Source organism: Malurus melanocephalus, unplaced genomic scaffold (genome assembly GCF_030028575.1).
Source record: "Malurus melanocephalus ecotype Western Australia unplaced genomic scaffold, MMel_1.1 scaffold_23, whole genome shotgun sequence".
Taxonomy (NCBI): Eukaryota; Metazoa; Chordata; class Aves; order Passeriformes; family Maluridae; genus Malurus; species Malurus melanocephalus.
Genome location: NW_026623255.1, coordinates 1497516 through 1519663, shown reverse-complemented (window position 1 = coordinate 1519663; position 22148 = coordinate 1497516). Strand labels below are relative to the sequence as shown.

The 22148-nt window shown below is 35.4% G+C and overlaps 1 protein-coding gene across 1 annotated transcript in view; it reads right to left on the bottom strand.

Annotated features, from left to right (window-relative positions):
• The window catches only part of FIG4 (FIG4 phosphoinositide 5-phosphatase), a 51366-nt gene that overhangs the window by 12952 nt on the left and 16266 nt on the right, over nucleotides 1-22148 (bottom strand). The window contains exons 6-20 of the mRNA XM_057390165.1: nucleotides 21371-21519; nucleotides 19329-19457; nucleotides 17747-17847; nucleotides 17129-17291; nucleotides 16476-16573; nucleotides 14663-14796; nucleotides 14093-14209; nucleotides 13656-13701; nucleotides 12321-12469; nucleotides 9633-9799; nucleotides 7989-8127; nucleotides 5194-5252; nucleotides 4444-4591; nucleotides 3545-3628; nucleotides 608-803 (exon numbers count right to left, since the gene is read on the bottom strand). Coding sequence (XP_057246148.1) covers nucleotides 608-803; nucleotides 3545-3628; nucleotides 4444-4591; nucleotides 5194-5252; nucleotides 7989-8127; nucleotides 9633-9799; nucleotides 12321-12469; nucleotides 13656-13701; nucleotides 14093-14209; nucleotides 14663-14796; nucleotides 16476-16573; nucleotides 17129-17291; nucleotides 17747-17847; nucleotides 19329-19457; nucleotides 21371-21519 — 1879 coding nt within the window. The remainder of the gene's footprint in view (nucleotides 1-607; nucleotides 804-3544; nucleotides 3629-4443; nucleotides 4592-5193; nucleotides 5253-7988; nucleotides 8128-9632; nucleotides 9800-12320; nucleotides 12470-13655; nucleotides 13702-14092; nucleotides 14210-14662; nucleotides 14797-16475; nucleotides 16574-17128; nucleotides 17292-17746; nucleotides 17848-19328; nucleotides 19458-21370; nucleotides 21520-22148) is intronic.

Here is a 22148-nt window from a genome sequence, read left to right as displayed (position 1 = left end):
ATTTAGACAGAATGAACATTAATTTACATTTAATCAACCTAAGCAAGTGGCATCGTCCAAAAGGAAGTGCTTTATAATTCCAAGAGGCGGTTCTCAGGACCTCAGGTTCATACTACATGTCTTTCAGAGGATTTGCTCCAGATCAGCTCCAGGGACTAAATGTAGATTAAGYAGGTAGATCAAGTACATTCCTGGAGAAAAGTAATCTCATTTGCATGCTTCAAGGCCACCTCATGATGTCTGCCAGAGCATGGTAAGGCACAATAATCAGAAGTGCACTACTGTGCACTGTGTGAATTAACACACTAACACAGATGCATTTTACATTATGTAAGGATCTCAATACTTTTCAAATGCCATAGGTTTCTGACAGCAATTTTCTTTTTTTTTAATGCTATTTTCTTTTGTGTTTCACTACTACATGACAAGAAGAACAGATAAGGTTTACAAGCAGTTCCGCTGCAGTTATGCTAATAGCTACACACAAAATTACACTGGAGAYCTTTTTCACTAAAATTCTCAATGCTTTACTTCTGACTGTTCTATAATGTTTTTTTTYAGGAAATGTGGATTTTAAGCCTTCTTGCCTAACACAGAAATTTCTTACCTCTGTGATTTTTGTATTGTCTCCTGTATCAGTCACCTTTACTGGAGTTGAACGTTGAGAAACGGCACCTTCATCTTCTTTATCTGTCCCAGARTCATCTTCAGAACTACTTGACACTGCTTCCTCGCTTGGGGGTGGAGGAGCACTAGCAGCTGTTTTGCGCTGCAGCACAGTTTCTTCTCTATTATTTTTGTTCCTATTAGGAAAGGCAGTGTGTATTTATGAAACCAGCAAGATATTAGCAATGAATATTTAAAATTCCYAATCATGGTAACAATCTTCCTGGGGAAATAAGTCTTAACCTCTGGGGAAACTTCTTGCTCATCTTTTAAAACCCTCAATTGATTTCTCTTYTTCAATCTCTTCTTATTCCAGAGCATTTAAAGGAAGCCCAAAGGATTATGTCAGCTTTTCTTCACCAATTCTCTGTTTCTTTACTTAAATCYCTCCTCACAACTGAATAAATAAAAAGGARTAAAAATTAATTGAGATATAACATYTTTGGTTTTGATCTTGRAAAAMGTTTCACTTTATGRATAATATCCACTCCAAYACTATTCTTAATCTTGATTCCAAATCTTAATGGTAATGACTTTTTTTCCCTTTCCTTTCCATATTTCTCCCTTCAATACAGTTCTTTAATCAGCAACATTTCTTTATGCAGTATCTATTTCTCACCCAAGAAATTCTAGTCARTATAAAGAGGTGCCTTATTTATAAGAAGCTTTCAAAATACAGCATCTCTGTGTAAGCAGGCTAACATTTGATTTAACTGTATGCACTTTGAAAGTTACACATTACTTGTCGGAAATTACACCAGCCTTATGTGCTCTGCATCCTCTACTACTGATCACAGAAGGGTATTTAGTTGCACTTTCCTCTCAAACAGTGTCACAATCTTTCAGGGAAGGCAGTTAATGAACAGGCATTAACTAAAGAATAAACAGTTTATAGACAAATCCCTGGAAATAGGGAAGTAACATCTCTTCCTTGCTGCAGGGACTGTTCCATGCATCACTAACACTGTGTGTGACTCACTTTAAAGGAAGACAGCAGCATGCTAAGAGGCTGTGAAAAAAGCACAGAGATTGATGCAAATGCTATTTGGAGATGCAGGTCTAGAGCTCTCATCAGCATCACTTGAGCCCTAGCAGAGCACACTGTGACTGTTACAGATGCTGCCTCTTGAAGTCAAACTCACACAGCAGTTTACCCCTGCTCTGAATTAGCTACACTTTACATGCTCAAGGAACACGTACAAACAAGTAGAAGAGTCCTTCCAAAGGTTCTGATCTGAGAGCATATCACACCTCCGAGGACATTATTATATYAGAAGGAATCTTAGAGCTGGAACAAATGCCTTGGGGAAAATAACACCATGGGCAAGTTTGATTTCTGACTCAGCAGAACCTGACATTTCCTTAGAYTGAAATGTACAGAAAGTTATGAAGACATAAGCATTCTTTTTAGGGAAAATTAAGGGTTTTTTTCCTGCTTTTCTAAATGAGGTCAAGGTCCCAAGAAAAGCAGTGCTTTCTGAACGCTGAGGAATGGAGCAAGTAGCCAAACACTGGTAAGAGTGTTATCTTCACCCCACTCCCAACATGAACTCAGTCAAGATCTAAGTGTCCTTGAATCTCAAATGCTTACAGACAAAAGGAGATCACCAAATCTTTCAGAAATGTCATAGATGAAAAGTTGATGACAAATGTGCAAGGCAAAGGTACCACCCTTTGCAAGGCTAAATACGTGTGAGGTGGAAGAGTGAAGCCACCTTTTACCCTACTACAGAGTCAATGAAGGGAAGCCTTGTAAGTTATACAAGGAGTCCTGGAACATGGCTTTGATGGAGCTGATTCTTGGTCTCACATCAATCCCTAAAAATCACAGCAAAGAGCTTGAATAAAAGTGCCTGAGAAAGTTATATAATGGTCAAGTATATAATGRAGTATCTGGAGACAAATTAGTCCAAAATCTGACATTACACCAAAGCRGAAGAATAAAGCTTATCCTCAAACTACTCATAAACCCACAATTTTGAGCAGAGATAAATTGTGTAMCAGTTGAACAGTCTTCCTGTTTATTCCCAGGGAACATCAGTAGCATGAAATGAGGTTCTACTGCTGATAAGCATAGCCTGTTCTCAACAGGCATTATTTGACAAAGAGACCCTCAGGATCAGAGCACATGAGACAGGCAAATGTKCTAATGTTGAACAGAATGGCAAGTTTTCAGAGGAACTTCTAATGTTGTGATAACACAAATTTAGTCATTACTGACAAAAGGTTTCCTTAATATGAGCTATCAAAGAGAGAATGAATTCAGGAAGATTCTGCATAGCCCTTATGTGACACAGCAGATCGACACAGCAGTGGAATAAACAGAGTAACAAAGCAGGTCCAGGACTAAAAAGCTGCTAAATGAAGCATTCATTTGCCCCAGTAACTGTTACTGGATTGTTTTATATAATTTTATCCATAAATATTTAAATAACTTTTTTTATCAAAGACTATGCTGAAATTGGCATTTATTGCTGCTTTAGGATAAGTTCTATTTATGAAAAATTCTTCATTTTTAAAAGGCAACAAGAAAATATGCACTTCTGTCAACTGCAATAGAGAACAGAGTTGCCACTAGGATGACGAGATGATCAAATTTTAATAACTTCTRTATATTATCAATAAAATCTTCTCATGAATTTAATTTAGAGGAATAAGAGAAAACAGAAATATTAAACAAGTCTGAATTAAGAATTCTTAGTGTCAAATAAAAATTTCCGATTAAATGTGATTTTCAAAGTGCACAATTCTACAGTATAAGACCAATGAACTTTTTTATTTTCCACTTAACACAGAATATGCTATACAGACACACACATAGGTTTTATGTATTTTCATTACTATTAAACCAGRATAAAATTTCTGATTGCAGACTTACCCCAACACAGATTTTCCAGTTTCATCAGGTTTACGCACAGTAAATGGACTTGGATCAATTCCCACATTCTTAGGCATAAAATCTCTGCCAAAATAGAAAGGAGAAAGGGTTCATGAACAAAGTTCAACACATTCAATTTTTAATTTTCCTGGAAGAACCACCTCTAACATACATCTGTGAATTTAAAAAAAAAAAAAACCATCATAAAAAAAGATATCAAGTTCTAAATTTATTTATTTCAAGTTGATGTATATACATAACCTAGGTATTTAAAAAGCTTTCAGTTGCATTATTTAGTCCCATAAAACAGCTGCAAGTATCACCACTTGCCAAAGATGCTAAATCATTGTGCTCCATTCCTGTGCTGAAGAAGCCCTGTAACTCAGGACTTCATACATTGTTTTTAAAATGTTGCCAACACTCAAATTGGGTCAAACAGCCACATGAAACATAATCTGCCTGGAAATCTTTAGCTAAACCATGATTCAGATTATGCTTAGAATATCCAGCTGGTTGCTGCCAACAAAAAAAAATCAGAAAATGTCTGGCCAGCTGTGAAAACTGGAAGAACTGAAGAAAATAACTGCAGAACAAGAGCAGAACATTAAGAAAATATTATGCTGAAAGCAGCCTCTGTGATCTRAGTCCACAGAGAAAAGTTCATCTCTCAGCCATCAAAAGCCCAGGCATTAGGCACTCYACAGTGAAAAATAACTGGAAATTTAAGTGCTATTTTAACAGACTTGTTACAGTAACATTTCCGTGTAGCATTGTGATCTAGTTTTGAGAACTTTGCTAAATTTGAAGTTACACATACTTAAACAAAYAGATCAAATACACAATTGATAACAAATCAACTTCTAGTCAGGGATTTAGAGCCACAAAACAGCCCAATATACCGTGTAGAATTGGTCATTGCCAAGCAGAAGGTCTCRTCAAAACTGCTCAGCTCATATGGCCTAAAAAACTCATTGTGGATATCAATTTCCTCATCGTATTTGTGGAATTTCTTCACTGTCAACTTGCATCTGTTTTCAGCACATGTCACTGTTGGGGGGGAAATAAAAAAAAAATCTTTTTACTAGCAATTACTGACTCTTGCAAAAATCKAAACAAATCTAAACAGTAACCTGCTCACCTAGCCACTAAACAATTTTTCCTACGCTCATATCCCCTCCGARACAAGGAAATATGACATGAAGAAGATGCATTGCACATCTTTAATAAATATGTGTTATCAACCAGCATAATTTGATTTCACTTCATGATGACAATTCCTAATAAAACATGCTCCACAGCACCCCAGAGAAATAAGACACACTAGCTATATTGTGTCATCTGCAACAGGAATAGAACCACCAGCACAGACTATAAATATATACCAATAGACAAGAAAAAAAAAAAGATAAATTTATTTAGTTCCCTGGCACATAAACATATGAACATCAAGTTTCAGCCACTTAGGTAGCTCTTGCAACCTGCAGCTGAAAAATCATATCTCATGGGGAGGGAGGCAATAAAAATATTTAGCAATCATTATGGTAATACTTTTTATTCAGATTTGGGATCTGAAACAGTTAAAAAGTATTTGTGACTAAAACTTCTTTTTCGGGATAGTCTGCAAGGCAAGGAGCAAATATAGGCTGTACCTTCATCAAAAGGAAGAGGCAAATATTTTAGCACACCTGTGGTCCACCAGTAAGTATAGCTGTACAGAAAAAACAGAAACAATTGATACAGAAGATTGGACATTGTATCCAGCCTACCCAATTTGCACATAACATTCACCCATCCATACACTGTCACTTCAGCAAACATTGCTGAGTATGCTGRAGGATTTCAACAGGCCCCTATCCAACTACTCTGCTCTCACATCAGGAAATTGAAACACCTGAAGCTTTATACAGGTACGGACAGAAGAGKGGTTTTGTTCCATTGAAAAAATACTTTTCAGGTGCCCACCTCTATAGCACTGAAAATGAAGGTATTAGTACATATAAAAAATATTTATGTATTTCACTTGGTTCTCTCTTTGGAGGGTGGGAGGAGCCAGGGGAAGGCATCCCCTCTCACCTGTTATTTAGATCCCAAAATTTAGGAAAGGTATCAAGAAATGAAGGTCAATGATAACAAAATCAGATGATTGTCAAAGCAGCTGACTTCTACACAAAGCAATACATTTGGATGTAACAGCTGTCATAAGTCTGAGAGCTGTTGTCATAACTAACAGCCCTCAATTCAAGCCCTGCTGGAAGCTTATTCAGGATTTTTGTAAACCAACAAAGGAAGTCAAGCAATATTCAAAAGAGAAAGCATGTTTTATCTTTCATTCATGTTTACACATTTTTATTATCTATTCTCAAATACGCTTTTCATTTCTTCTCTAAAATATTCTTGTAGTTTCTTCTGTTTCATTACATGGAATGAAAACACAATTGTCTTCACTGATTTTTATTCCAARTATGTGTGTATTCACAATACTGTGGGGGCTGTAATCAAGGTATTAATGTGGTTATCTCCTACTCCTGTCAATGTAGCCATCTGGAGCAGACACAAAGAGTATATCCCCATGGCTAGGGATACATTTTGTGGGATTTAAGCGATGGTACAGAACAGGCAGGWGAACATACTTCAGTTCCAAGAACTGTGTATATCCTAGACAGTAAGGAACAAGTTATGCGTGATGGTCCTGCCTCTTCTCAAAGTCCTGTACCATGCCATGCTAGTAAGCTATTTTCTCCAGTGCCTTCAAAAATTAGGCAGACAGACCCAGTTTTATTGCCTGCATAAATTATAAGTAACGTGGCAACATGAAGTCTCCTTGTCCATATTCACTGTTCTTTCACATGAATCATAAATTATATAGAAGTAAGATATGATCCGCATTAATTATCTTTCTCCTGATGAGAAGGCAAATACAATACAGGAAAAGCACAGATAGTCAAAAGAAGTTTCAATGACAGGAAACATCATCTGCTTTCTGTTATATCCTTGATTTCATGATGAGTGTCTTTATTTCTTTTGCTGCTGTGCCCAAGGAATCCTAAAGAGGCACTCCATAGACAGGCAAGAAAAAGTTACATGAAGAACTTGTCCAATTGTTCGGTAGAAACAAAAAATTACTTGGAGGAGTTTTTTTCCCCACATATTTATTTCACCTAGTTATTACATGAAAGTGTCATTTTTTCACATAATTAAACATCTTGATTGTATATTAAAATTGCTCAGAAGAAATTCTGGCTAGAATGAAAGGTAATACTAATTAACAAGTAAATGAAGAATACCTTTTTTTTTTTTTAAATATTCCACCTCATTTGAGAACAGTATCTGTGACAAATAAGAGTCAGCTGTTTTAATAGAATAACAGATAAAAGGGACACTAGAACATTTGCATATTTGCAATAGATCAGCTGAATTAATTTTAGACAYACAATCATGTTCAGAACAAGTAGTCAAGAAAATTAATATTGCATKTTTAATGTAAGCCTGAAATAGCACTTGGTTGTACAGCTCATATGGGCTACCAGCAAGAGAAGCTTCAGGAGACACTACAAGAGGACTGAAATTTAGGAAGAGCCCTATCATGTGCCAGCTGCTGCAACAGGTTAACAGAATAAGCAACCAACAGGGACTGATTGCACTGTTTAAACACTTGCAGTTTTCCCCAGATGAAAATCTAAATGCAGCTATTCAGATCTACCATTGGTAATAAAGAGCTTTAGGGCTCACAGAATGAATGAAGATAAAATCAGCAAAAATCCTAAGAGATTTTTTAGTTGACAAGGCAGGTACTGTCCTTTTTTTATTTTTTTTTTCTAATGCACAGTACTTATAGTCTTCAACAAAATCATTTCACTTTTTGAAGCACTCAAATTACTTGAAAACTTTGATACTTCATTACTTCTGTATGTTACCATGCAACTATAGTGGAATGCAAATGGAGAAAAATAGTCTTCAAAATAGGCCAGACAGAGGCTGAAAGCAAGGTAGAAAATCATGGGTTTCTTGGTATGCACAGTTGCAGACTAAGTGCAGTACATAGAAAAACAAATKTTATCCTCATCACATAATCTCAAATTCAACAATTAATAAATCCGACAACCAAGAATGCACCTCTATATTGCTTAATATATTGCAGAAACTGTAGCAACTGAACATCAGTAAAACAGTGAAGCATTTTACACTGAAGGACAGAATTTCATATGAAAGTCAACTTCTTTTTTAAGTACAACAGGAAAATAATATAYTAAAGTAAATCCTTCGAAACATCAACATTCAGCATATTTTGGTAAACTCTTGAAGGCAGTATTTTAAGCTTTTGTATAAASAAAAGAAACAGTAAGCAAGTTTTTGACAGGCTGACCTAATTATTTGATTAACTATGTGTATTCTAAAAAAATTATTAGAGCAATACCAAACAAAACAAAAAACRGAACAGCAATACCTTTTCCTGGTATGTGACAGGCTGAGGGTGTTCTTGTGATGCAAATAAAAATCAGTGGGAAGTTCCCAGAGATGTGGCTTTCCTTCTGCAGGCTTGAATACTCCCAGAAAGAGATTAATAGAATCTTGCCTGTCTGCATCTGTCAGACAAGAGGCACACTCAAAATCAGAAGCACTGCACAGCTCAAGCCCATTCATACACTGACATACCTTAGTGAATTTACTGCAGCCTAARTAACTGAAGAATGATTTAATGAAATTAAATAGCAGCCATATAACACAAGCTTGCAACAAAATGTACAAATTATGAATTCTTCGGGGTTTTCTTGCCAAAACATAGTAACATGACTAAACTTCACAAACACCTCTTAGTAATTTGGACTTTTTTCCTGTTGGTTTAAATCATCAATTTATCTTGTCATATTCTAAGCTCCACAAAATTATTGACTGATACRTATCTCACATTTTCTTATCCCTACAACTTAATTAGTACTAATTATCCTAAGAGCTTTGAGGTTAACAGGTGAAAATATTTTCTTATAAGACCAGATTATTTTTAGACTCATATATTTTTAATGATAAATGGTACATGTTTAAGTTAGGGATTTATTTAGGAGGCAGCGATAGTATGCCACTTACAACCCTGCTCTGAATCTTACATACTGCRTGACTTCAAGCAAATCATTAAAATTTTCTGAGTCTGTTTAATTCAGGTACATAAAATACATAAGCATTAAAAAAARGTTTATCGGATCAGAAAACACAAGGAAATGCTGACTCTTGAACAGGCTAATCCTCATATTTTATTTGCATTTTAAAGGATATATGAAGGACAGTAACAATAATAAATGCAATACAGCAAATCAGAATCTTGTTATAAAACTCCTTCCTTTTTTCTGCTTTCCTAGAAAACTTAAAGAATACAATATCTCTCAATGTGTTACATTAGCACTCAGTATTTGCCCTTCTGACATGTCTTAGACTGTCCTTTGATCGTTCTTTTAGATCTTTTTCAAGACTTCGAAACATACTGAACTTCTTTTCTGTTGCTTTGCATAAAGCAAGGCTCAGCATTTTTCAAAGAGGTTTTCCCTTAGCAACGTTGCCCAGAAGAAAGTAGAACACTCAGTGTTCTACTAAGGAGTGATGAGCTAATAAAGGAGTAAGTTAATATTTTACAACTTACTTAACTGAAAAAAACAGCTTATTTTTGGTCTGTAGCTCCTATTCATGTAAAACAATTACATGCATTACAGCTGGCTTTGTTTTGAGCCCTCAGAAACATCACAAGAAATACTCCACACAGCGCTTCCTACTCATGTTTAGATTTACCAGTTTCCTTATATTTGCTGAATACATTCTGTCCAGCATTGTAACACTCTAACCTGCTTCTCTATTGATCTATAAAKGTCACTGACAGATGCAGTATTACATTGTGTGCATTTTCTAAATAAAYGACTGCATGCTAAAACATAGGATAAATAAATATGTCATTAAATCAGAATACCTATTTGACAGGCTACTGAATTATTTGGAAATTATAGTATAGAGGAACTCTGTCATAAGATCATAGTGTAGATTACTGAAACCTCACGAGTTAGATGCTCTGCAAACAATGACTTAAAAGAAAGCACTTTAAATTTACCTGAGAAAGCATTACTATAATATCTTGAGAGTGTTTGCATAATATCTTTGGAATGCTGAGTCCATGGAGCAATCTTTCTGTACGTTTTTACTCTGTGGACAAGCTGAGAGCCTCCRTACTGCAGAGAAAGTGTGTCTCCATGATCTTCATATAATTCTTCAAATAATCTGAAGGAAAAGCAAAATGTGCCACCCATCAAACTTCTCAGTAGAATATTTTAAGAGAAAATATAATAAAGTCCTTCTGTAAATCCATTTTCTTCTCCTTTATTCAGATAAATATGTGGAAATTTCCTTCAAACATAGTAACTACTAAGAAGGTTTTAGACTTTGAGATTTTCATTACTTTTTAATATAACAGAAGAAGAGGTTTACACAACAAATTATGCAGTTCTGTAGATTCAGGAAAAAGATTAACATGTCCTACCAGTTAATGGGGAGAAAACAAACAACATAATTTCACTAACCAAGGCATGTTAAAGACCCTAAAATGGACAGAACATACCAATATCTCAAGGCTACTTTTTCTGTCAWATATACTGTCAATGAAGCTAGCATAAACTTCCAAAAATCTCCCTAGTAACAATAATGATGGCTCAGAAGTACAAAATTACTTGTAAGAGGAGTGTATGGCAGTCAGGTAACACTTGCTGGATCTGAAAAATCTTGATGTAAGCAGAAGGCAGAAAGAATTGGCTAAGAATTTACTTGAACAAGGAGAGCTAGCTAAAAAGCAATACAATCCTCCAGCAACAGGAAGCTGACAGTATCCAAACTGGGAGCAATCCAAATAGCAAAAATGAAAGAAGCTTCCTACTGAAGAGAAAAACAAGACAACAGTCTCAGAAAACGAGGCTTTCTTAAGGAGATGGAACTCAGTCTAAAACACAACAGACTGAAAATTGCTTCTCAGAAATGGAGACTGGCCTTGCTTGAGCAAGAATGATTATTTTGCTAGAAGACACAGAAAGCTTAGTTAGGAGGCAAAAACCCCAAAACAAAACAAAACAAAACAAAACAAACCCCAACCCCCCACCAAAACTAAAAAGCAAATCCAACCACTAAACCTGTGGGAATGTGTTTCACCTCAGTATAGGAAGTAACTCAGACATCTACATGTAATACCTGCCGAAGAAAGAAGTCCTCGAAGAGTGGAAAGGAAGAAACAAATAACAAAATAAAAYTTGAAAAAAAAATGCACCAAAACAAGACAACAAAAGCATTCCCCTAAGAACTTTTCAACAAAGGGACAGTATTGCATATGTAACCTAGCAACYATCTGACTGAACTTCTCAAAAGGTTCTGGGTGAAGAACACTTATCTGAGCAGCAAATCAATTTCTGTAAAAACCAAATAGCTGTCCAGCAAATTCTCTGTCCAAGGTCAAGTACAATAAGATCAATTAGGAGCAAACATCTGCTAAATAACTTTAAAAAATAGACGAAAACCCCCGAAACAACAGACAAAAGAAACCCCAAACCCACTTGCCTCCATACAAGCTGCTCAGAGCTCATGACACCATGTATGAGAATCTAATTTGTTACTTTGGGTTTGGTGATTTAGTTTGTTTTTGTTTGACCACTAGCCCCAGGAAGCTGTACAGCAACTGGTCTTGGCAGCAGRAATTATTTATTTCCAGAGGTAAATGTGCAGCTCCCAGCAGCTGGGATATGGTGGATATGAGGCACTGCTAGCACACTGAGGATTTCAGCCAACTGGTGCTGTCCCTGGCCACCAGGCAGAGGCCAGGAGCCACCACTTGCACAGTGAACCAAGATGCTGCAGGTGAGGTGGTTCCTGCAGCACATACCAGCTCCAGGCTCCCACCAAGTGCTGGAAACTAATGGAAAAAAAAAGGAGGAGCTGAAGGTATGTCTCGTTTCAAGGAGATGAAAGCCTAACTACTTATGTTTTCTGAATATTAGGTCTCCAGGCTCTAAAACTATCAAACCACTAGTCCAAACCAGCAATGAAGCCATAAGTTTCACAGTTATGACAACAGCTTAAAGGAATAAAAACAAAGCACCTTAAAGACTCTKACACTAATTTCTGAAGCATATTTACAAGTTAAGTAGCTTAGTTCACCCTGACCCCCAAAACATTTCAATACAATTATGGGCTTTTCATAAAAGGTTTGAGGATGCTCGTACAAGTACCACTGGTACTTGATATGAAAGAACAATTTTGCTGAAAAGCTTTTCTTCAATGAATCAAAAAYCATGAAACTTTTCCAAAGAAAAAAGTAAGAGATAGCAAGGTAAGATGTACTTCTATACAAATACAGTTTGGCATTYTCCATAAAAGTCTGTATTTATTTCAGTTTTCACTTTCAGTTAGCATTTTGCCTCAAGCCATTGAAACAAGTGTAAAAGACTCGGGTGGAGGTTTTCTTAAATTTATTTCAAAGGAAAACACTTCTCTTTAAGTTTAGGCATATAAAAAGAATAAAGTCAAGCAGTTATCTTCTAAGAAGACTGATTAATATACTTTTCCAGAAGAGYAAATTTTCAGCATGAAAATTTTCTCAAGATTTTAAGTACGGATGATTTTTTTAAACTTGGAAGAATAAAGATTCAATCATTTCAGTAGAAATAACTGTACATTTCTTCTACATGAACATAATTCTCCATAATCTCTTGACTCAAAATTAAAAATTAAAACCATAACACACTCTATTAATCTATCTTACCTTACAGCATCTGTATCAAATTGTAAATTTGGTTTATCAATCAATCCTAATGAATATAGCTGGTAGGCCAAAGCACATTTCCCCACCATAAACTGGGCTGTGTTAGTGCGATCTAAACAGTCCACACAATTCGTTCGGAGAACTCCAGTCTGGTAAAGGAATCCAAATAAAAGATTAAACTTACTTATCAAATAACTATACTCACAATTATTACTTTTTTACTACTAGCTAAGTCTTATCAAATCTCAMATTGTATCTTCCCAAAAATTTGAAGAAAGACACTTCTAATAAAAAGCTAAAAAGCAATTAATCTCTAGCAAGCTATGCCAGACTGCTGCACTGCCTACTTTCAAAATATTCTTGCTTTTATCATCACACATACTGCCATGTCTCCTTCAACTCACAAACAGCCCCAAAGAAGCACTTATTGGATGTGACTTACAAGATGTCTAGTCAGAGATTAACTGTGATCCAAATGCTTACATGTATGTCACTGGTGACTCTCAAATTACTAAAGATAAAATAATCACTTTCCTACTACAGGTAAACCTGTAAGACTAACATAAAAATCTAACTAGGATTGATTTTTTTTTTTTCTAAACAGATAAAATTCTGTCTGCTTTGCTGTTTACCTGCCCTCAACAAACATATCCCAGTGTAAAGGAAAGGTCACATGTTCTCTAACTTACAAGAACTACAAAATTATGAATGGCAAGTCAAAAGGAGGTAATGCATCTTAAGAACATGCCCTGTGTTCAGAGTACATAACCCTAACATTCAGGTATAAACTTGATACTGTATGGTTTGCACTTCAGTCAGTACTTTTCTGACCTTAAGGAAAGATGTTTTCATAGTTTTGTTTTCTTTCAGTGATGGAAACTGTAATAATGTGCAGTAATTCAGCATTGGTGAAAATCTCAGTAACCCATATTGATATGAATATATTACCAGGCTTAAATATGCTTATTCCTCACTTCTTCTGTATAACATTTTATGATRCAGTTTACTAAAATGCTGCTGTTTTAACTTTCATTGACACTACTAACATTACAGACTAAACAGTAATGGAAACTAGTTTAAAATACAAGCATTTCTCAGACTAAGTCCAGCAAAGATACAATTCTAACACCATAAGGTTTTGGGATACCAAACTTTCAGTCCTAATTCCCAAGTAGATTTCTAGAAAGGACGGAAATAGTACTGCGTACGACAAATACTAATTTAAGAGCAATCTGTATGTAATCCATCAGGTATTTAAGTGAAATGGTTCACTGTTCTTTAGAAGTACTGATCTACATCACTATAGCTATGATCTATAAAAGTCTATTTTAGTACCTGCAAGCGACCAGTGGAAACAACACAACCTCCCAGTTCATTCCACCTGAAAGAGAAACAAAACAGAATGACCTTCAAACAATTTTTAAAAATAACGGATCTTAACATGTATTGATCTACTCAGTGAAAAATGGGTACTTCTGGATTTTCAGGGACTGGAAAGACTTCATCTGCAGCAGTCTAAGCAAATACAATTTCTATTTTCTAAAAAGTTTAAAATTTTTTATTTAGTAATACCATAAAATCCAATGGTAAACACCAGACTCAGTAAGATTTAGATGACAATTATCTTATTAATATGCCTCAAAAGCTGTCACTTAGTAATTTCCAAATTAGAAGTCTTAAAACAAAAAAAAATATCTGATAGACATAGAAATTACAAACAACTTTCTAAGGAACAAATGCTGTTCATTATGTGACAAACAAATGATAGGTACTTTTCATCTGGACGCAAGATACTGCAGTAGGAATCAGGTCGATTTACAAAAAATCCAGTCTTCTTTACTACACTTTCTGCAATCACATTCAGTCTGTCAAGGACATTGCAAAGCTTGCTGAGGAAASGAGAAAAAAAGGAAAAGAGACAGTCATTATACACCAATACTAAAAAAAAAATTCACTACTTGTAAAGCTTTTCCATTAAAAAAATGATTTAAAGGCAGACCCATATCGTAACTTTATTAATCCAACACTAATTATATCTACAGTTTTCTTAGATTTTACAAGAAACAGAGACTGAGCAATTTTGTTTCTTTTATAAAAAATATTACATAACCTAGAGGCAGAAGACTTAAAGCAATCTAAAATTCCTTGACTTTTACATCACACTGATTTTTCCCTACCAAACTTTCCATGATTCAAAAATATGAATGAGGCAGAAAAGGACATATGATTATGCTGAATCCCATTCCCTTATTTTGTTTGTAAGATGCTGCTTTGTTCAGTAACATTTGCTTCCATGTGTGCATTGCAGCTATAAGAACTAGTACAGAAAGCATCTTTTCTACCTTTTTGTGTATTTGGCCATATCCCAGGGTATATATATAATTGCATGTTCTGGGGGTAAAAACTGGTTGAGATATGTCACAGCAGCAACAAGTTCTTCACTGAGAATCCTTTCATGCTTCCTTTTTTCACGCTCCTTTGGAAAAAGAATAGGAATTTAACATTACAATTTTCATTAACAAATGCATGTAACCCATACACACGTACACATAGATGTACGTACATATAACGGAAATCAAAAGTGGAAACTGCAACAACAGCTGGCAGTTCTTCATAAATAGTACAAGTAAATTAAAAACACAAAAGACAGAAAAATCTGAACATTCTAGGTTTTTAACAACTGATCTGAATTAGTAGGAAAAATCACCTGTTTAAACTGTGCATAATCATTTGGCTGAAAAATGGAATGCTGTAAGAATAAAGAACAGCACACAGAAACAAAAGTAGCAACGTAGATGAAATGGTGAATGACAAACGAGAAGCAAAAACATAGGCAGAAAGGGAAGCATTCCATTCAGTTCTAGAATATAAGAGGACAAAGAAAAATTCTTCTCCATTACTGGCAGGAGATGGGGAACAACAACTCCATCTCTCAGTCTTGCAATAAACCTAWAAAATAGGATTCAGATGACATTGCCTGAATATAACAYATKATTTCATAGAACCATAGAACAKTTTGGGTTAGAAGAGACCTTAAGAACATCCARTKCCTACCCCTRCCATGGGCAGGAATGCCACTCACTAYTTTGGATTGCTCAAGGGACCAGCAGACCTGGCTTTGAAGCAGRTACTCTCTATTTGTATGGCTTGCSTCTCMCTCCATCCAAACTAAACTCTATACTGAACCTGTGCTATAAAACCGGCTTTATCTATGTTAACAGCAGTCTTAAGCAAATGCTAGGGAAGCCTAATCAATGAATTACTAATTAGCAGCTTCTAGATTCAACAGATACAAGAGGACATAGATTTATATCTCAACAACATTTAASAAGTCAAGTATTGGAGAGAGAAGCCTTTAGAATTTGTGTAAAAGCAACAGACGAATCAAAACAAAAAAAGGTGTTGAATTTTGAGGGTTTACCCCTCCTTGCCTTTTTTAAAAATGTTTTTAACATACATAATGTAATAAAGGAACATGAATTTTAGCATCTTAATATAGAGCACCTAGAGAGAGGGAAAGAAAGAGATGCAATGTCAGTCACTGCATCAAAAGCTTTGTGAATAAAAGCATATAATTCTTCACATGTCAAGGCCATGTGAGCCCAGACCCACACAGTCACAATGGCTTTTAAAAGCTATGGCTGTAAGAGACAAAATTTTCTTGTCAACAAATGCTATCCTAAGTTGATCCCACAGACTCCTGGACAGTCTTAAAAGCACTCCTACACAGAGTAGAGTCATGGAAGCGAACATCAGAAGTCTTTACCATAATATTTCGAATAACAATCACCTGTCAAGAAGCCCACAAACCTCGCTTTGCAGGAAACCATACTGTTTTAGTATTTTTAGTGCTAAATTAAATTTAGTGGTAAATTTATCTGGACTTACATCTAAAGAGTAACACCAAAAACCTGAAAACAACAATGAAAGGGCCTGTAAGAAGACTATAAACATAACAAACTTGTTTCTCTGGAGGGCTGCAGTGGAAGCAGCAATATGAACTATATCATGTAGAATGAGCTTTATGAAGAAAACATTGCATTTATAAGCTAATATTAGTTTAGAACATAGCCAAAATTACACAGAGACTCTCCAGAAAAAAAAGCATAATRTTAAAAATCAGAAAACACATAGAATATATTCAAAATATTGTACCTTCACAAGATTCAATATAATAATGGGAGAGCCAAATCTCTGAAGCATTTGGTCAAAGTGAAGAGCAGCAACATGTGCATAAGGATCTGCTTGGTCCACTGAAAGAAAGAAATATATTCAAGATGATGATTAAGTAAGCTGTAGAATTTTCCCTCAATACTGCTCTCCACAAAAGACATACTAATTCTCTGGTAGAAATGACACARTTACATACCTTCCCTTCTTTTCATGCAAAAGCTGTTAAAACAATATTCCCTTTGCCAAATTGTAGGCAACTTCTTAAATTTTCATTAAATGCTTACAGAGAACAATTGTTCTGGCCCTATTAATCTCAACCCAGACATTTTCCACCATTCAAAACAGGTTTAATATTTTATTCACAATACTAAGATAAATGTACCTAACTTTGTACACAAAATAAATACAAAGAAAGCCCACATCTTCAAACAGAAATTTTTCCTATTTCATTTCTGAATGTGAAGTCTAGGATGGAGATTTTTTTTTTCTTTTAACCTTAAATTATGGCTTCCCAAAGCACAATTGCATAAACAATTTGTTCATTTTTGCAAATCCAGTYTTCACTTATTCTATCAGATGTTCCTTTAGGACACACCGCTAACCATGATCTATCACAAAGAACAATTTGTACACACGTGTTATGGGTGGCTTAGGCATCATAGTTGAAATATCTTGAGACCAGTACAAAGGGACAGACCCTCGAACCTGAACGTAGGAAGAGTAACTCCCCGCAGAAAACGACATAACTGAAGCATCATAAAGTATTTGTTCAGTTTCCACTTCATTAGCAACATCTCCCTAAACCAAACAGAAGTATATGTATGATGTAGACATGMTATTCCAAGTTGCATGCAGTACAGAGAACTGATCATTACAGACACAGCACAACTAAACTGTGAGACACTGAATCACAGTAGTGAGAACAATACGTAAGGTTAAATTCCCATTTGTCTCTAATGTATCTTACCATATTTTTATTTTTACCCCTCTGTTTGGGAAGTAACATTATGGCTATGTGTAAAAAATCAAAACAACTGCCAATTTAAAATTATTAAATTTATTATTTTAACAAGAACTTTACTATGTCAATGAAAAATGTAACGATACATGTGATAACATTATCTAATAGCATAATYTATAGCCAAACCAGTAATAACCCTCTAGACCATTTCAGCTCTTCAGTCAGTCAAGTTTAAGCTTTCATACTGAGGAGGGGCAGGAGGAAACAACCCCTAAAATCATACTTGATTTACCTCACAATTTGCTCCTCGCTTCAGAAAACGTGTTCCTGCAAATTTGCTTGATCTTCTGGCTATCAGAGTGACATATATAGGGCGACCATATATTAACAGTTCTTGAAAGAGAAGTTAAGGTTTACATGTCACATGCAATTTTTTGTTCACTTACTTTATGCAAGCAAAARTAAGTTCTAGCAAAGGTCTATCAAACTGAAATACCTGATTTASTAAAATCACCTTAACAGTGATTATCACTTCCAAACTTACTTTGCAGCTGGTAGAAAGCCCTTCTCAACAGTTTGAAGAACTTTGAAAAGCATATCTGCATTGCAATACATCACCCACTTTTCAAAACATGCACAAGAGAAGGAGCATTTCTATTTTATGAAGTAACAATGGAAGTGAAATAGGTACAAGATACACCTAGCACTGCACATGCTGCTTTTGTGAATACTGAGATTAAAGTTYGGGAACTTCATTTTCAGATCAAGTGTATTAGTCACATTCTAATTACTTGTCTAGAAAAATAGATAAATTTGCAATGGCTTAAATAACAACAACTGAAAGCCAGAGGTAAACAGGCTACAGATACTGTGGTGGCTTTTGTACAGTCTTTTTACATCATACTAGAAACAAACAGACAGTCATGCCAGGCATCTGATTCCATCACTGTTTTCTCACTGAAAGGGAGGCACAAGAAAGAGGAAAGAAGACATTTCYTCATATACTAAGCAGCTGCAGGCATAATGCTGATGGTTAGATCCAGCTTTGACTAAGTAAGAGCACAAATGAAATAGTGGCATATAAAACCAGATCTAGTTTTTTGTCTGGGGATTAAGCCAATGATCAAGTCTTACAATAATAAAGAAGCAAAATTAAATTTWGCAGACACGGCTAACCTTCATAATTGTATTTGCTTCCCGAGAATTTTTTAATTAACATGATACCATTGATGAATAAATTAGAGTGTCTTCATAATGCATTAAATTCTTTGGATTGTCTTATGTGTTTGGACTTCTGCTCCTCCTGCTACAATGTACATAGACCCATTTAACCATTTAAAATAGAGCATAGCCAAGAAAAAAGACTTTCACATATCCTAATGCTCTTCGCCTCAGCAGGGCTGAAGTTCTATCATTGTTTTCAACAGAAAGACAATAAATACAAGAAATTCGGCAAATCCCAGTTACAAAAAATGTTTTAGAGATTAGTAAGAGAATGTTTCTGTCAGTGTCATGGTTTAAACACAGCTGAAACCAGATCAGTTAGCAATTCAGTTCTGCTTAGCTTTTCTCCCTTTCCTCAAACATCAGTGAAAAAATATAGCTGAGCCTAAAAATCCTCTCAAGTTCTTTATCACTAAACCCTGTGCTTATAAACAGAGGTTCACTGAAAATGTGGTCTACCTGAGTCAGAGCCTTGTTACATGAGCATAACTGTAATTCTTACTCAGCATAATACCTAGAAAAGTCATGAAAATAAAAGCCAAGCAATAATTCAAAGACTGATTTTATATGACAAAGAAATAATTCAATGTTCAAACTGCTTTTTTTTTTTAATTGATAAACCAACATTCATTACAGCATTAGAAGGATACTTGATTGCCCACAGAATCCATGAATAATGCACAGCAGCCAGTCACGATGAACAGCAGCTCTTACTGCTTCCAGAAGTTTCGCATTCCACACATACTTTTCATAAGGCTTACTGCAAATCCCAAACACACCTAGAAAGTTGAAGCAATGGAAATGCATTAGCAATTAAGAAATAAGCTTACCTGCACTGGACTGCTTTAAAATCCAGGACATTTTATCTTTGTTTTGATTTTCCCTTGACTGCAACTCAGTGTATCATTCAMTCACATCCTTGAGGCTTGCCAAACAATTTCAGGCACATACTGAAGTCCAGCATTTATGAGGATTTGCAGTTTTTCTACAGTTGCTAGTCACTGTTGTGATTTCGTGCCTTCATGCAGAAGTTTCTGAAATAATTCAGTACTAAAAAGAGCTCTCTGCTCTGATAGTAACATCAAGGGATTTGAGCACAAGGGAAATAAAGTTGTGAGTGAATTCCAGTTAAGGCAAAAATGCTCCTATAGAAGGACTTCATAAGCTTCTTAATTCTGAGTACCTCTAATTACTAGGCTCGGGAAGATCATGCAAATCAATCCTTTTACACACAATTCWACACAGTTTTCCTAATTTGCACCAACACCAAGAAACACAGCTATTGTAGACCTGAGAATTGAAATTCTGTTTCTGCTGCATCTGGAATCTGAGTCTTTTTTGGTTTCAAAAATCAGGACCAAKATGATTACCTGTCACTGAAAGGTGTTACAGGGAATTGAATGGATCTGACACTTGGAAGAAAGAGGACAAGAACTCTTATTAACTGCATTTTTTTCCACACTTTTTTCAAATGACGTTTCTGACAGGACGAATTATATCATAGCAGTATGAATGCCAATTACAGCAGACAACTACAGGAGTCAAATGTTCTGCTGGAGGAAAAGGTGATTCTCCTTGCAGACTGCAGGTGAAAATGCAGCTGTTGAACAACTATTGCTACCTAAACCCAAATTAYTGTAAGCCCAGGGAAAATTGATGTAACCACAATATTTTCAAGAAAGAGTTTACATACTCAGCAGAAGCTGGCCAGAAACACTTAGCCAGCAACTTTTCCTCTTTCTTACTGCTAACAGCATTACTTTGGTGAGAATTTATTCTTAAATGACAGGTGGCTATTTGTTAGACMTTTCCTATGAATGGATATGTGACTAGCACACACCACTAATAGGGTCAAGGTTAGGGCATCCTCATTWCCCAATGTTTTTACAAAGACATAGGAGAGATGGTACTCTTGTAAGGATTCCTGAAGGATCTTGCAGATAAGTCTTTGCAGAAGAGGAATTATTGCTGTCTTCACCTTATAGCCCTTTCTGATATTGTAATATTTGATAATCAATTGCTGGTATCTTGATATATATGACCATGTTACTAATACATTTTTCTTGGGAGGTGGGAGTTTCATTCAACAGAATAAAATCCAATATTGAGAATTTCAGGAGAAACTTTCTGTGTTGTKCACACAAAGCAAAAGGGAGAGAAAATAGGTTTTTCTCTCTGGCTGCTCGTGTTTATATTCTTATGAATATGTCAGATCCAAACTGAAGGCTGAAGTTTTCAACTGAAATGAGTAATTTTTCTTAGACTTCTTGCCAGGGGTTGCTAAAGCAAGATGACACTAACTTCATACAGTTCATCTGTTGTCAGTATTCTCTAATATTAAAAAAAAAGAAGTATCGCTACTTAATCAGTTATTGCTTCCCACTCTCTTTGTAACTCATTCCTGTTGGGAAACTCAGAAGTGAGTTGAGTAATTAATTGCTGAAAAATGTCAGCATGCTCAGTCATCTCCCCGAGTTTCAATGTGACTTAATAACTACGCACCTCTAGAAACTGCATTGTTTAAATTGTCTGTACCTGGCATTTTACAAAATCTGTTATTAACTCACAACTGTTAGGAGACTACTGATCAACAACAGAAGCCTGAACATTTCTCARAAGCAAATCTAAGCAGAACATATTTTAAATGCACTCATGACCAATAACATCAGTTYAATCAGATGTATTTCCTTACCACTTCCCCCCTGTGTTGAGAGTCCTTCATCTTCAAATATATCAAAACTCTCTTGTCCAGTCTGGGCTGTTTCAGTTTTTAATGTCTCAAGTGGCATTCTCAGTACAGTAAGATTATACTGAAGGGAGTGAGACAGATCATAGCTGTAACTGATAGACAGTTAACATTTATTAATAACTGTAGATGCAGAGGAATTTTCTGAAAGCCCTTACTCTCCATCTCATCTGTACTTATATTTAACAAAGTACTTTTTTATCCAATAGAAAAGACTGCTGAACAAGATCCAGTAGAAAAGACTTCTGAACAAGATTCTGATTCCATAATGGCAAGTCATACAAATAATTTAAAAAAAAAAAGCTTTACAAACAAACAAACTGCTTACAGTTTACAAAGGCTGAAAATGTGTTTATACTCTTCTTTTAACTGAAAACTAAACATGCCTTTTGAACAAAGCATATYGAGAAACTTAATTCACTATGTCCCAAGAAGCATTCCAGAAGATTAAAAAGAGCTATTCCACCAGAAATATTCGTATACAGTGACAACCTTATTTTTTTGAGATTTTCAGAGACATTTTTTCAGATACCTCATTTTTTGCAGTAAGAACTACTACTTTCTAACTGCTGCCTGAACTCAAGACTGCCAAAAACCTGGTCCACACAAATTGTATCTGTCTCCAAATTCATGCCTGCAGCACAGATGCATCTTAAGATAGTGACTGCTAAATAAAGAAAAGGTTTTTTTTTTATTACATCCATAATAGTTACAAWTTTCCATC